The sequence below is a fragment of the Symphalangus syndactylus genome, chromosome 17 (genome assembly GCF_028878055.3).
Source record: "Symphalangus syndactylus isolate Jambi chromosome 17, NHGRI_mSymSyn1-v2.1_pri, whole genome shotgun sequence".
Classification (NCBI taxonomy): domain Eukaryota; kingdom Metazoa; phylum Chordata; class Mammalia; order Primates; family Hylobatidae; genus Symphalangus; species Symphalangus syndactylus.
Window position 1 is genome coordinate 44,706,148 of NC_072439.2, and position 17,328 is coordinate 44,723,475.

The 17,328-nt window shown below is 37.9% G+C and overlaps 1 protein-coding gene across 7 annotated transcripts in view; it reads right to left on the reverse strand.

Annotated features, from left to right (window-relative positions):
* Positions 1–17,328, reverse strand: part of PUS7L (pseudouridine synthase 7 like) — a 146,256-nt gene that overhangs the window by 37,544 nt on the left and 91,384 nt on the right. For 3 of the 7 annotated variants that reach the window (XM_055249762.2, XM_063620161.1, XM_063620159.1), the window contains one exon: positions 9,151–10,811. The exons of 3 other annotated variants lie outside the window; for them this stretch is intronic. In XM_055249762.2, the coding sequence (XP_055105737.2) occupies positions 10,788–10,811 (24 nt within the window). In that variant the 3' untranslated portion in view covers positions 9,151–10,787. Of the gene's footprint in view, positions 1–9,150; positions 10,812–12,621; positions 12,707–17,328 lie in introns of those variants that run through there. One more of the 7 variants, XM_063620155.1, reaches the window with a different exon arrangement.

Genomic DNA, 17,328 nt, shown 5'->3' on the forward strand with positions numbered 1-17,328 from the left:
GAAACTCTACAAGCCAGAAGAGAGTGAGGGCCGATATTCAACATTCTTAAAGAAAAGAATTTTCAACCCAGAATTTCCTATCCCGCCAAACTAAGCTTCATAAGTGAAGGAGAAATAAAATACTTTACAGACAAGCAAACGCTGAGTGATTTTGTCACCACCAGGCCTGCCCTAAAAGAGCTCCTGAAGGAAGTACTAAACATGGAAAGGAACAACCGGTACCAGCCACTGCAAAAACATGCCAAACTGTAAAGACCATCAAGGCTAGGAAGAAACTATAGCATCTAATGAGCAAAATAACCAACTAACATCATAATGACAGGATCAGATTCACACATAACAATATTAACGTTAAATGTAAATGGGCTAAATGCTCCAATCAAAAGACACAGACTGGCAAACTGGATAAGGAGTCAGGACCCATCAGTGTGCTGTATTCAGGAAACCCATCTCACGTGCAGAGACACACATAGACTCAAAATAAAGGGATGGAGGAAGATCTATCAAGCAACTGGAAAACAAAAAAAGGCAGGGGTTGCAATCCTAGTCTCTGATAAAATAGACTTTAAACCAACAAAGATCAAAAGAGACAAAGAAGGCCATTACATAATGGTAAAGGGATCAATTCAACAAGAAGAGCTAACTATCCTAAATATATATGCACCCAACACAGGAGCACCCAGATTCATAAAGCAAGTCCTCAGTGACCTACAAAGGGACTTAAACTCCCATACAATAATAATGGGAGATTTTAACACCCCACTGTCAGCATTAGACAGATCAACGAGACAGAAAGTTAACAAGGATATCCAGGAATTGAACTCAGCTCTACATAAAGTGGACCTAATAGACATCTACAGAACTCTCCACCCCAAGTCAACAGAATATACATTTTTTTCAGCACCACACCACACCTATTCCAAAATTGACCACATAGTTGGAAGTAAAGCTCTCCTCAGCAAATGTAAAAGAACAGAAATTATAACAAACTGTCTCTCAGACCACAGTGCAATCAAACTAGAACTCAGGATTAAGAAACTCACTCAAAACCGCTCAACTACATGGAAAGTGAACAACCTGCTCCTGAATGACTATTGGGTACATAATGAAATGAAGGCAGAAATAAAGATGTTCTTTGAAACCAATGAGAACAAAGACACAACATACCAGAATCTCTGGGACACATTCAAAGCAGTGTGTAGAGGGAAATTTATAGCACTAAATGCCCACAAGAGAAAGCAGGAAAGATCCAAAATTGACACCCTAACATCACAATTAAAAGAACTAGAAAAGCGAGAGCAAACACATTCAGAAGCTAGCAGAAGGCTAGAAATAACTAAAATCAGAGCAGAACTGAAGGAAATAGAGACACAAAAAACCCTTCAAAAAATTAATGAATCCAGGAGCTGGTTTTTTGAAAAGATCAACAAAATTGATGGACCGCTAGCAAGACTAATAAAGAAGAAAAGAGAGAAGAATCAAATAGATGCAATAAAAAATGAAAAAGGGGATATCACCACCAATCCCACAGAAATACAATCTACCATCAGAGAATACTACAAACACCTCTATGCAAATAAACAAGAAAATCTAGAAGAAATGGATAAATTCCTCGACAAATACACCCTCCCTAGACTAAACCAGGAAGAAGTTGAATCTCTGAATAGACCAATAACAGGTTCTGAAATTGTGGCAATAATCAATAGCTTACCAACCAAAAAGAGTCCAGGACCTGATGGATTCACAGCTGAATTCTACCAGAGGTACAAGGAGGAACTGGTACCATTCCTTCTGAAACTATTCCAATCAATAGAAAAAGAGGGAATCCTCCCTAACACATTTTACGAAGCCAGCATCGTCCTGATACCAAAACCTGGCAGAGACATAACCAAAAAAGAGAATTTCAGACCAATATCCTTGATGAACATTGATGCAAAAATCCTCAATAAAATACTGGCAAACCGAATCCAGCAGCACATCAAAAGCTTATCCACCATGACCAAGTGGGCTTCATCCCTGGGATGCAAGGCTGGTTCAACATACGCAAATCAATAAATGTAATCCAGCATATAAACAGAACCAAAGACAAAAACCACATGATTATCTCAATAGATGCAGAAAAGGCCTTTGACAAAATTCAACAACACTTCATGCTAAAAACTCTCAATAAATTAGGTATTGATGGGACGTATCTCAAAATAATAAGAGCTATCTACGACAAACCCACAGCCAATATCATACTGAATGGGCAAAAACTGGAAGCATTCCCTCTGAAAACTGGCACAAGGCAGGGATGCCCTCTCTCACCGCTCCTATTCAACGTAGTGCTGGAAGTTCTGGCCAGAGCAATCAGGCAGGAGAAGGAAATAAAGGGTATTCAATTAGGAAAAGAGGAAGTCAAATTGTCCCTGTGTGCAGATGATATGATTGTATATCTAGAAAACCCCATTGTCTCAGCCCAAAATCTCCTTAAGCTGATTAGCAACTTCAGCAAAGTCTCAGGATACAAAATTAATGTACAAAAATCACAAGCATTCTTGTACACCAATAACAGACAAACAGAGAGCCAAATCATGAGTGAACTCCCATTCACAATTGCTTCAAAGAGAATAAAATACCTAGGAATCCAACTTACAAGGGATGTGAAGGACCTCTTCAAGGAGAACTACAAACCACTGCTCAATGAAATAAAAGAGGATACAAACAAATGGAAGAACATTCCATGCTCATGGGTTGGAAGAATCAATATCGTGAAAATGGCCATACTGCCCAAGGTAATTTATAGATTCAATGCCATCCCCATCAAGCTACCAATGACTTTCTTCACAGAATTGGAAAAAACTACTTTAAAGTTCATAAGGAACCAAAAAAGAGCCCGCATCGCCACGTCAATCCTAAGCCAAAAGAACAAAGCTGGAGGCATCACGCTACCTGACTTTAAACTATACTACAAGGCTACAGTAACCAAAACAGCATGGTACTGGTACCACAACAGGGACATAGATCAATGGAACAGAACAGAGCCCTCAGAAATGATGCCGCATAGCTACAACTATCTGATCTTTGACAAACCTGACAAAAACAAGAAATGGGGAAAGGATTCCCTATTTAATAAATGGTGCTGGGAAAACTGGCTAGCCATATGTAGAAAGCTGAAACTGGATCCCTTCCTTACACCTTATACAAAAATTAATTCAAGATGGATTAAAGACTTATATGTTAGACCTAAAACCATTAAAATCCTACAAGAAAACCTAGGCAATACCATTCAGGACATAGGCGTGGGCAAGGACTTCATGTCTAAAACACCAAAAGCAATGGCAACAAAAGCCAAAATCGACAAATGGGATCTCATTAAACTAAAGAGCTTCTGCACAGCAAAAGAAACTATCATCAGAGTGAACAGACAACCTACAGAATGGGAGAAAATTTTTGCAACCTACTCATCTGACAAAGGGCTAATATCCAGAATCTACAATGAACTCAAACAAATTTACAAGAAAAAAACAAACAACCCCATCAAAAAGTGGGCAGAGGATATGAACAGACACTTCTCAAAAGAAGACATTTATGCAGCCAAAAAACACATGAAGAAATGCTCATCATCACTGGCCATCAGAGAAATGCAAATCAAAACCACAGTGAGATACCATCTCACACCAGTTAGAATGGCCATCATTAAAAAATCTGGAAACAACGGGTGCTGGAGAGGATGTGGAGAAATAGGAACACTTTTACACTGTTGGTGGGACTGTAAACTAGTTCAACCATTGTGGAAGTCAGTGTGGCGAATCCTCAGGGATCTAGAACTAGAAATACCATTTGACCCAGCCATCCCATTACTGGGTATATACCCAAAGGACTATAAATCATGCTGCTATAAAGACACATGCACACGTATGTTTATTGCGGCACTATTCACAATAGCAAAGAGTTGGAACCAACCCAAATGTCCAACAAGGATAGACTGGATTAAGAAAATGTGGCACATATACACCATGGAATACTATGCAGCCATAAAAAATGATGAGTTCGTGTCCTTTGTAGGGACATGGATGAAACTGGAAAACATCATTCTCAGTAAACTATCGCAAGGACAAAAAACCAAACACCGCATGTTCTCACTCATAGGTGGGAATTGAACAATGAGAACTCATGGACACAGGAAGGGGAACATCACACTCCGGGGACTGTTGTGGGGTGGGGGGAGCGGGGAGGGACAGCATTAGGAGATATACCTAATGCTAAACGACGAGTTAATGGGTGCAGGAAATCAACATGGCACATGGATACATATGTAACAAACCTGCACATTGTGCACATGTACCCTAAAACCCTAAAGTATAATAAAAAAAAAATAATAATAAATAAATAAATAAATAAATAAATAAAAATAAAAAAAAAAGTTTTAAAATATTGTCTAACAAAAAAAAATCCTTATTCTTTAGTTTGACTTTAATTCTCATACATTCTTTCAGTGAGTAAATATAAATCATTAAAAAATGGAAATTTTCTAAGTAGGAAATAAATCAATGAGAAGGAACTTGTGTAGTAGATTATTCTACTTGGAAAAGTATAGCTAAGTTTTTTAATACATTTTCATGTTTTAAAGAACATGAAATTTTTAAGTTGAAACAGAATCTGCAACTCCTTCATTGTATTTCAGTTTTGGGCAAAATTTCTTCACCAAACGTGAGGCTATTCTCACAAAGAATTCTCTTTTCCTACATAAAATGCCCAGCTGCCCTTTGGGTCACTGTGGGAAAAGGGTGTGTGTAAAGCAAATATGTGCATCGGCATGTAACCCAATCCTAAGAAGGAACTCATTAATTTCATTTTAGATGAGTCTTCATAAGGTGGAGCATGTCTTCATAAAGTAAAGGATACCATAATGGTGCCTAACATATATGATATAAATTCAAGCATTTACAAGAGCTGTTTAGATGTCTGTTTCCCATTAATGACAGAACAAAGCAGCTACTGCCTATGTCCCCCACCCACCTCAGTTTGCCCCTGTCAATCTTAACTGCAGCAGATTTTTCCCTTGGCTGACATGAACAGAAGTGCTCTGCCATATCATATAACCCTAGCTTTTGGGAATGACTTTTTGAAAATCTAGCAGAACAAGAAAAAGATGAATGAGGCAAGAACAAAAATTGAATCAGAGTATGATTTTTGCTAACCCTAGCCTTGATTTACTTCCATCCTAGGTTTCTTGTCTGGCCCTTACCACAGCAGAGAGTTGTCTAAGTTTGTCTAGGGTTGCCTTTTATACCCTGTCAACTCTCACACTCTCCTCTTGATCAAACGCTTCGGTCATAGCACCACAACTGCCTTCAAGGCAAATCCCTGTTTCCTATTAAAATCTACTTTCTCAGTTCTCAACCTCCAACACCTCTGCTTCTTCCAAAATGTCTGAATTGAAGTTAACAACTGTAATGAATTAATCCATTCTAATGGAGACGGGTGGAGAACCCTAAAACCACTCCCTATTGCCCAAGAAAACTAATACATTTTAGCAATAACCTGAAATAGTGAAAGATAATATTTCTGGCCTCAAAAAGAAGACGTTTAGAGATTAGATGAAACCTGAATATCCTTCCCTCCTTTTTTCCGCTTATGATATAACTTATATCTTTTTTGTTGACTCCTCAGATAGGCATGCTGCCATAAAAAAAGTCAGGTATCAGAGTTTGCGACCCTCTCTGCAGCTTACTAGGTGTATTTCCTAGGACAAGTCATTTAATCTTCCTAAGTTTTATGCCCACAAATTGTAAATAGAGTTCATAAAAATATCTAACTCATAGAGTCATTGCATGAATCACACTGACTTTTCATGAATATGAACAGCAACAAAAAATTAAAAATTCTCCATTTTTTATTTAGTCTTACCACAAATCCCACCAATTCTATTATCTGACCTTAACTTACTAGTCATGATGATACTTTTTTCTAGTTTTAATCAGTGAGCAGATTCTTTACTGCCACATTTTAAAATTTATCACAGCTTTAACTATATACAGTTGATAACTTTTTCCTAATGAACCACATGTTATACTTTCTTTATAATAAATTACCAAGCAAGAATAACTAAAAGCAAGACCCTGGCATGTGGCCAAGCTGTCATCATCAAAGCTGGGTTTGGCTTGTGCGAAGAGAAGACTGTTGAATTTCAGATGTTCCAAGAACAGAAATATATTTTTCATATGCCAAGCAGGCAGCAAAGAAATAAACATGTAGTAGTGATATAACCAACCTTTTGGCGTAGCTGTGGGAAACAAGGAAGAAGTGAAATAAATCCACCAATTCTCAGAAATGCCATCATGAAAAAAAAGGAGGTTAACATTAAAGAAAGGGTCAGAAAGTTAAAGTATAATAATAATAAAATAAAATAAAATAAAATAAAAACAGAATCACTAGGAGTGACAAAATTTCCAAGTAGTCACAGTGGTCCATGGTTAATGTTGACTTGAGCTACTATGAAAAGACTGATGGTGGCAAGTTGACCTAAACGGCAAGATTTAATGACAAAGTATAATCACACATTTTATTTTAAAGCCTCCAAGAATCTTTTTACCTGAATGATAACTTATTTGGCAACAAAAAAGTAAAATGGCTGAGTACTTCAAAATCACATGGTCCTAGAAAAACCTAAAACAGATTTCTTACAACCATTGTTCTTGTTGCTAAAAAAGACAATTTTATCTCTTTGAAATGGCTCACTTCTTTGGAACACAATCTTCACATTAATTTAAACATTGCAATCAAGCTGTATGTTGGTTTATATCTTTTTAAAAAGTCTATTGTTAGAAAAATATTATTTCATTCAAATGTAAATATAGATTAAAATTTATTTCTGAAACAAAGTCTCCTTCATCCTTCCTTATTTTCATGATAAAATTACTCACCTTGAAGGGTCATGAACTCTTTCTAAAAAAAAAAATGTATAAACAATAGAAATGTATTGCTTATAGTTCCTGGAGGCTGGGAAGTCTAAGATCAAAGTTCCAGAAGATTCAGTGTATGGTGAGGGGCTGTTCCTCACAGATAATGCCGTCTATGGGTTCTCATATGGCAGAAGGGGCAAACAAACTCCCTCAGACCTTCGTTACAATAGTACTAATTCAGGAGAGTGGAGCCCTCATGCCCTATCACCTCCTAAAGGCCCCACCTCTTAATATCGTTACCCTGGAGGTTAGTTTCAACATGTGAATCTGGGAGACACAAACATTCAGATCATAGCAGGCCTCATCATCTATGATTAGTTCTTATTTTATTATTTTTAACTAGCAAACAATAATCATATATATTTATGGGATGCAATATGATATTTCAACACATGTATACATTGTAGAATGATCAACCAGGCCAGTCAGCATATCCATCACCTCAAATATTTATCATTTCTTTGAAGTGAAAACACTTAAAATCCTCTCATTTACATGAACTCTTTTTATAAAATCACTCATAATGACTCATGTCATTGTCTCTGACATGTTATCTTTCTGAAAACATGCTGCAAATAGAGTAATACACTGGCAACATTGCTTTGACTATGAGAGATCATTTAAACTATTTTTAAAAGAATATAAAGTATGGGTTTGTATTAATTATAAATGTATATGTGGGGGGAGTTCTTATAGACTTTGTATAAATATGAACTTGTTTAAATAATGTAAATGGTATTTTTATGATATAATTTATTCAATACTTTAATATTAAAAATTATTGGTTTCATTTTCTTTTTATTTTAGACTTCAGGTGGAACTTTCTTTCAGCTAAGGTCCGAGGATCTCTTCAGCATTTATTTCTTCTCTTTGAGCTGTGAATAGTGTTATACTTATCACAGAAAATAGTCATGTTCCTTCACTGCAAAATTTCAGATTAATGGTCCAGGATTCCACTAAAAAACTAATCATTTATTTAAATTAGTGATTTTCTCCCAATAAGTAAAAAGTGCCTTTCTTCAAATCTTGAAAATGAATTTAAAGATGTTTTAGGAAAAGAATGGAGCTGACCCAGGGGATAGGAAAAAGTAGAACATCTGTGAGAATGACAGTTGACAGTTTTTTAAAAAAAAGAACAGGATTAAGAATGAAGACAATCAATAATTATATCAATAGAATTAATATGTATTATTTAAGAATTCTCAGAATTTTAGAACAATACAAATGTGGCCAAATAAAAAGTTTGTTATTAGACATTTGTTCTTTTATAAGGTAAAGATTAAAATAGATATCTAAGGTTAAAAAAAGAAAAATTGCAGATTACAGGTATAGTATGCATTGTTAAAGAAAATATAGCATATTTGAGATATGTCTTACCTTTATGATATTGATATAAAACACAATTACCGCTAGTCCCCAACAAAGACCATAGTTTCACTGCAAAGAAAATGCAGCAGGATCGGTCAGATGCAGGAATTTCAAAGCCAATTTTTAAGTCTAAGACATTTTAACAGTAGTTGTTATTTCACAGTGATGACAGCATAAGTAACTTGTTTCTCTTCTTATTTTTACAAGTGTTCTCTAAAGCTTTTATATGTTTTTTCATAATGTGTATGTGTGTGTATATGTATGTGTGTGTTATGTATCGATGCATGTATGTATAAGTCTAAAAGTATAGATTTGCCTGTTCATATATGATTAACTCTTTAAGAAATCAGGAGGCCGAGGCGGGCGGATCACGAGGTCAGGAGATCAAGACCATCCTGGCTAACACGGTGAAACCCCGTCTCTACTAAAAACACAAAAAATTAGCCGGGCGTGGTGGCGGGCGCCTGTAGTCCCAGCTACTCGGGAGGCTGAGGCAGGAGAATGGCGCAAACCCGGGAGGCGGAGCTTGCAGTGAGCCGAGATCACGCCACTGCACTCCAGCCTGGGCGACAGAGCGAGACTCCGTCTCAAAAAAAAAAAAAAAAAAGAAATCAGAAATCAGTTTTCTCTCTAAACTTTTTGAAATCTAAATTTGAGGGCTCACATAGCATTTTTCTGCAGTTATCAGCTATGCTAGTTTTAAATTTGGAAATGAAAGTACTGTGAAATGTCAGAGATTTTATTCTACTTAGAAGCCAGCAAATTAGCCAGCCATAGTTTACTGGATGCTTGTGGAAGACATGAGTCTCCTGAATCAGAGACACAGGATAGTTCATTAGTCACAGCAATAGCAGCAAACTATTTATTAGTCACAGCAATACAGCAAATTTGTGCTCTATCCCTGAGCCCCAATTCCTGTAAGGTGACAAAGAGAGACCCAGTGAATCATGCACGTGTAGGAGGTTGCATTATGGGAGTGGAATTCAGAGTTTAGGGAACTCGAATATGTTCATAGCAGGCACTAAATCTGCCCAATCTTGCACCAAAAAGAAACATTCATTATATTGGACAGTACAGAAATCTGCTGTATATAGAGATAGATAGATAGACAGATAGATAGATAGATAGATAGAAAGATGAGATAGATACACATCTGTGTGTATCTATATCTACAGATATCTGTGTGTATATGTGTATACGTATATGTGTGCATATATATATTTTTATATATATAATACTCATAGAAGTATTATAAACTCATACATATTCCTTAGATATTCTCTAGAAAACACAATTAAGAACCAAGGATGGCAAACTATAAACATGGTGGTGATCTCTGGAGAATCTGGAGAGGTCCAAAATTGGGAGCAAGTGGGATTTTAGCTTTATCTCTAAAATCCCAAATTGTAATTTAAATAGACTATATATTCATATGTGTGATAGGCTGAAAGTGCCCCAACCCCCAAAGATACAGGTTCTAATCCTAGAACCTAAAAATGTTACTGATACGTCAAAAACTTTGCAGATGTGATTAGTTTAGATTACTCTAAATTATCAGACTGGGTCCTAAATGTAATCACAACTGTACTTATAACAGCGAGGTAAAGGGAGACTTGACACAGACACACAAAGGAAAAGTCAATGCAAAGATAGAAAGAAGAGAGAAAAAAGTTGGAAGTTGCTGGTTGGAGAGATGCAGTCACAAGCCAATGAATGGCAAGAGCCATCAGAGGCTGGAAGAGGAAGGCAACAGAATCTTCCCTAGAGCCTCTGGAGGCAGCATAGCCCTGACCACACCTTGATTTCTGCCCAGTGGAAATCATTTCAGACCTAGAGCCTCCAGAACTGAAAATACATTTCTGTAGTTTTAAGTCACCCAACTTGTGGTAACTTGCTACAACAGTCACAAGAAACTAATACAATTTGTGATTTATGAAATCTTTAAAAAAAAAAATACATAGAGAAAAGACAAAAGAAAAAAACTCAAAATGTTAACAACTATTAGTTCTGGGTCACAGGATATGGGTCATTATTCATCTCTTCCCTTTCTGAATTTTTCAAATTAAAAAAAAGGAAAATGACAACAACAAACATTAGAACAAGGAGGATGCTAAGGAGATTCACTCTGAGAAACTGTCAGAAAATCAACATTTACACAAACAGTTTTACTTTAAGGCTAAGTTTCTCAGATAAGGTATTAAATATAGAAAATTGATTTAAATATTATGTACTCTCTAAGATGGATTAATGTCTGTAAAGCAAATGGCCATTGTTTAAATAAATTTCATTGATACACAATCCCAATGCCTCTGGTATACCTTGAGGAAAATCTGTTCTCTGGAATACTCTTGGCATCTCTTGGTTGTTTCCAGGTACCTTGCAATTAGCATTCCACAGACCATAGCTCGGTTTTGACTTTTATATCAAAGAAGGTCCTTAGTCTCTGTCCATATTAGCAGTCTTTGAATTGGCTTATACTTGTTCCCAGATATACACCTAAGTGGCACAAAACAAGGATATTTTTCAAGTAATAATTTTCGTAAGAACCCTGAAATGTCCCAAGACGCTGACTGAGAAAGTTTCTTTGCTAAAGAGGTAGGTTTTACTTTCCTATATCCCCTTTCATGGTAGTCATTTTCCCCCTTACAAGGAAAGACGTCATTCTCACCCATCCTGAACCTTGCCATGATATATTCCCTTAGGACATACCCTAGTGTTAACTAATAAACATCTGTGCATACAAACTAATTAGAGAAAATAGTTCCATATCCAGCTCATTAAGATCCAGGTTACCAATAAAAGTTTATTTTTATAGTTACCACCCATTTATCAAATGCATAACATATTCATGTTTTTATTTGTATTTTCTTGATAATTATAATAATTTAATTCAGACACTTTTTGTACTTAGAACTTTATGGTCACAGGTCATAAAAAGTTCAATCTTAATTTGTATACATATTTTTATGACAAATAAATAGGAAAGAATGCTTATCTTAGCCTAGCCTAAAGTGATGGCCTAAAGCTATCACCTTAGTGAGGGATGTCAACTCAGGGCATCAGGAAAAAGGGAGAAGGAAAAAGATGCAGGGAAAAAGGGCAAGCTAATATTAATACAAAGGAGGGCAAGATTTGTGTCCAATACCAAGGAGGCACAAACTGGGGAAGCGAAATTATTTCAACAATCTTGACTATATCAAAGCAAAAATATATGTGTACTGGCAAAGGGGCTGAATTTTTCCATTACCAAGAGTCACTAGGCCTGAGATTTTAGACATTCACCTCAATTTTCTATCACTTAAAAGACCAAACCCTCTGCTTTATCTGTCTTGTTTGATGTGTTTGCTATTCTAAAAAAAAATTATACAAGAGGAAATATAGATCCAGATTTAGCTTTACTGTTGCAAAACCATTTATCCTTCTACAGTCTTTAAAAGAGCAGAAAAATAAAACTTATGGCGTTATACATGTTTAATTTAAGGATTTTGGAATACCAACAGTTTCATTAATCCTAATCACTCCATTCAAGTGTATAAACATCTTGAATGATGAGGGGCATTTTCAACAGGAAGACAGATGATTACATTACCTTTAGTTTGGACATTTGATCAAAGAGCTTCCTGTCACCTTTGAACAGGAATTTCTATTTAGATTGCCAGTCAGATAGATGCTCTATCATCTTTTTAATCAAGATAAACAACTCTACCACCACAGTTACAGTGCAACCAAAAGAAATATAGGAACATACATTTTATAGGTGGCGAAGATGCAGATTATAAAACAGTACAATTAGCTGTTTGCTCTTAGTTAAAATGATCTTCCCCGATTATTTTTAACAAAATTTAAAAATCTCACTAAAATTAATTTCAGGTATATTTTGTCTATAACAATATGGTGCCAAGCTGTAAGTCACAGCCTATATTAGATTATAAAGCTTCTCAAATACTCTGTGTATTTATTGAACAATACACTCCCCACCCTCTTTGGCTTCACTGATTCTTTCTTCTGAAGCGCCACATCCAGGAAATTTTATGTTCAAAATCAAATTATGTGAGTTGTGTCTCTACTTCCTGGTTAGATTACAATTATTCTTTTAGCTTTTGCATTCCTAGACCGTGGGAGTAACTACAAGAAAGACCCTTTCTACACTTGGAAGTTGTCTCTAGCTTCACAGAAGCTAGACCCAGATTTGAGGAAGGAGTGTCAGGGGATGGAAAGGGGTAGAATGAAGCTAGTTTTGGTATTTCTCCAAACGTTTTAAAACTGTAGTGTCAAGAAATAAGCCACCGGGAGTGGTGGCTCTTACCTGTAATCCCAGCACTTTGGGAGGCTGAGGCGGGTGGATCACGAGGTCAGGAGTTTGAGACCAGCCTGGCTACCATGGTGAAACCCTGTCGCTACTAAAAGTACAAAAATTAGCTGGGTGTGGTGGTGAGTGCCTGTAATCCCAGCTACTCAGGAGGCTGAGGCAGGAGAAGCTTGAACCCAGGAGGCGGAGGTTGCAATGAGCTGTGATCACGCCACTGCACTCCAACGTGGGTGACAAGAGACTCTGTCTCAAAAAAAAAAAGGAGATAAGCCAAGAGTCTCTGTTTCCCTACCACGTAACCCTTAGCTAATTATTTCTGTGAAAAATTCTGTGGCCCGATTTTTACTGAAGGATTGTTTAAAAATCCAGACAAGAAGTGTTTTCTTTTTTAGATAAAATGCTTTAAATTGTTATTTAAATAAATATTGTTATTCTCCAAGTAAAATAAATGTTCAGTTAATTCTTATCTTTGAAAGGAACTTAATTATCAAAGACAAAAGCTCCCTCTTTTTGTTGAAAAGCTGAACAATTTTCTATTATGTTTCCTTTTAAGTAGAGGCCTTTCAGTACTGTTCAACCTTCAATTAAAAAAAACAACAACTGTTGTGGGGTGGAACCATCAGCTCTGGGTACATCATTATTTTTCAGAATGATTGGTGATTAACAAATAAATTATATCATCCACTTACATTTATTAAGTTCCCAAATGAACATAAAGTTATGCTGCATGCTGTATGAGGCAAGTTAAATAGACACAGGCCCTGCCTTCTAAGAGGGAATTAATCATATTTGTCAGAAAACAGCATGATGTAATCCATGCTATCCAATGTAGCATTGAATGAGAGCAGATTTTACTCATAGGAGTATTATAAACTCATACATATTCCTTAGATATTCTCTAGAAAACACAATTAAGAACTGGAAGAATTATTCCTGTCTTTTGCGTAGGTGATCTGATAGTGACCCTAATTATTTGCTTTCTGTCACTAATCATCCGGCCATCATGAAATAATAAATTTTAGGGAAATTTTTATTTATACGGTTAATTAAACTGGTTATAACAGAGTTTCCCAAAGGGTAGTAAACTTATGATTACCTAAAAATAATTTTAGGTGGCAAATGCATGACATTTTTTACTTTAATAGTAATATATTTATTGTAATGCATAGGAGAAGACATTAATTTATTACCTTCTTAAATCTGTGATATAACATTTCCTTTTAGATAAATTTACATTTAAAAAGTGATTAGATTTTTAAAAAATATATTAAATGGCATGTAGATATGACAAAAGTCATAAAGGCAAAGGGAAAATAATAAAGTTTAGAAAACATTTGGTTAGAATATGAACTTGGCATGTAAGTAGTAACAGAGCAGTGCCAAAATGAACTAGTTGGCTTTTCACATAAAACTGTCTTGTTTGACCTGGTAATGACATCTTTTTGCATGGAATTACAACAGTTGAAATATTAGGTAAGAGACTGAATAAATCAACAAAACCTACCAAAACTGCTTGTTAAATAATTCGAGCTGTATACACTAAAAAACAAAAAACCATTTCAATTAAGTAGTCTAAAAATACAACGGTATAAAAAAAACTTAGGAATAAAATTATTATTATTACTATATACTTTTTTTTTGAGATGGAATCTCTCTCTGTCACCCAGGCTGGAGTGCAGTGGTGCGATCTCAGCTCACTGCAACCTCCACTTCCCAGGTTTAAGCAATTTTCCTGCGTCAGCCTCCCAAGTAGCTTACAGGTGTGTGCCACCATGCCCAGCTAATTTTTTGTATTTTTAGTACAGACAGGGTTTCACCGTGTTAGCCAGGATGGTCTTGATCTCCTGATCTCATGATCCACCTGCCTCAGCCTCCCAAAGTGTTGGGATCACAGGCTTGAGCCACCGCGCCTGGCCAGGAATAAAATTATTTTCAAGTACAAGACTTGTATACTGAAAACACCATTGAGACAGATTAAAGACCTAAATAGATGGTAGACATTCTTTGTACATGGATTGGAAAACTTAATGTTCAGATGCAATACTGCCCAAATGGATCTACAAATGCAATGCAATCCTTAGTAAAATCTCAACTGGTTCTTTTGAAGAAATGGACAAGCTGATTCTAAAATTTATATAGAAATGCAAGGGACCCAGGTTAGCCAAAACAATCTTGGAAAAGAAAACCAAAACTAGAAAACTCTCACTTCTTCATTTTTAAACTTACTGCAAATCTACTGTAATCAAGACAGTGTGGTACTGGAATAAGGATAGACATAGAGATCAATTGAATAGAAATGAGTCCAGGAAATTAGATTCAAGACAGCTGACTAGATGCAGCTAAGATGTGGCTCCTCCACAGAGAGGAACCAAAATATCAAGTAAACCTTCACACTTCAAATGGATCTTTAGAGAGAAAACACTGAAATGTAATAGAGATGTGATGGAAGACACTGTGATTGAAGAGGAAGGAAGTGGAGTATCCTGCTGGGTGTTGCTAGGTGCCAGAACCAACCCCTAGACCCAGACTGAACCCCAGGAAGGGATGAATGAAGGAAACTCAGGGCACCACATTCCCACTGTGGACCTCTGAGATCCTAGCTACAGGAGTTCCCATGACTCCTGCAGATATTTGGAGTGGCAAGGAGAGCTGTCTGGAGAACAAGCAGAGGCACCGCTTAAACCTGCATGGAGCCCTCAAGACTTCAGCGTGCTGGGCAGCTATAGCAAAACATAACTCTAGGCACCCATCCCCTGAGGCTCTGGGTCATGCCCTAAGTGGCTGCAGCTCCTGCCATCTGTGGAGGCCAGGAGAGATTTGAGGCTGGGTGTGCTCATGAGCCCAAGACAGAACCCACTGTCACTGTCACAGGACTGAGATGCATCATATCATGTACCCCTCATGACTGCTGTTCCCTCTCAAGACTACCTGCTTGTCATTCCCACGGTGGGGCAAGTGGGCATCCACAGCACAGTCTCTACTACCCTGCCTGGAGTGGTTTGTTGGTGGCCTAGGAGCAGTTCAATACCTCCATCACAGCCAGTGCATGACCCTGAGTGGCCAGAGGACAATCTGCTGGTCTGGTCCCAGTTCCCCAGGGCTTGACCACACTGCCTAGGGGTATGAAGATGAGACTAGTAGCCTGATCTTTAGCAGGAGAGGAGCCCCCACTGTCAGAACACAGAGAAGAGTTTAGTGCAGGTCCATGTCATGACGCAGGAGTTGGGCACCCCTCCTTTCACAAGACCTGGAATGTGTCTGGCCTGATAGCCTTACTTTCTGCCACAGGGAATATTATACTCTGGAATGCCTGGAATGGCTCAGTGATCTGGGCATAGATGACTTGGAAGTAGCCTAACTGGTTGGGCCTGTTGCCAGAGCCAGACACTGAGAGGAGGAAGACCCACCAGATCAGGGTGTGGGAGCTGGGTAGGCCCAACTCCCTACTGTGCTGAAAACCCTAGGCCACCCCTCTTCCTCTGAGCTGGCTCTGTGGCACAGGAGAGTTGCTTCTGCGCTTCCCTAGAGGGTTGTCCCAGTGGCCTGAGAGCTGCCCCAGAACTTCACCAAGGTCAGCACCTGTACCTGCCCTAGAGAGCCTGAACCAGCCTGACCCAGCAGTGTCCAGCTTTGCCGCCTCTAGCTGCCTTGGCAGCAGAGTATGGGGAGTGACCCCTGAGAGCCATACACCCCACCCATCGCCAGGGACACCCCAGCGCTTCCCCTATCAACAAAGGCCAAGTATAAATTCCACTACCAGCTGGGCACAGTGGCTCATGCCTGTAATCCCAGCACTTTGGGAGGTCAAGGTGAGTGGATCACCTGAGGTCAGAAGTTCAAGACCAGCCTGACCAATATGGTGAAACCCCATCTCTACTAAAAATACAAAAATTAGCCAGGCATGGTGGTAGGCACCTGTAATCCCAGCTACTCTGGAGGCTGAGGCAGGAGAATTGCTTGAACCCAGGAGGCAGAGGTTGCAGTGAGCCAAGATCGCACCACTGCACTCCAGCCTGGGTAACAGAGCAAGACTCTGCCTCAAAAAAAAAAAAAAGCCATTACCATCACTGTAACTTCATCTTGCCTACAAGCACCATCTATTGGCTGGGAAGTCAAACCATACTGTCCATCACAACTTCTGACATTAGTGTACAACAGCCAGCTGTCACTCACAAGCACCACCTACTGGCATGCTTGGTGAACTGCCCAACCCAATGTAATTCCTGCTGACAGAGGTGCTGGAGAACAAAATATGGCTCCCAAATGCTGGAGAACAAAATATGGCTCTATCTTTGTTGGAAACAGTGAACCTGATCAGACATACAGCACACTGCTACTACAACCTACAAACAACTAGCATTAGAGAAAAACACTACACTATCTATAACCAACTAATTCAAAGAGATTTGGCCGCCTAAAACCACATAGAAGAAAAGCCAGCATATACAACAGTCACACGCTCAAGGAGAGAAGAAAAAAACTCACCCAAATGAAAGTAAATTCAAAAATAAAAAGTGACAGATTCTACAGATAAGAAGGAACCAGCACAAGAACTCCAGCACTGTGAAGAAACAAAGTGTTGTGATACCCCCAAAGGACCACACCAGCTCTCTAGCAATGGGTCCTAACCAAAATGAAAACTTTGAAATGACAGATAAATAATTTAAGGTATGGGTTGTAAGCAAGTTCAGTGAGATCTAAGTG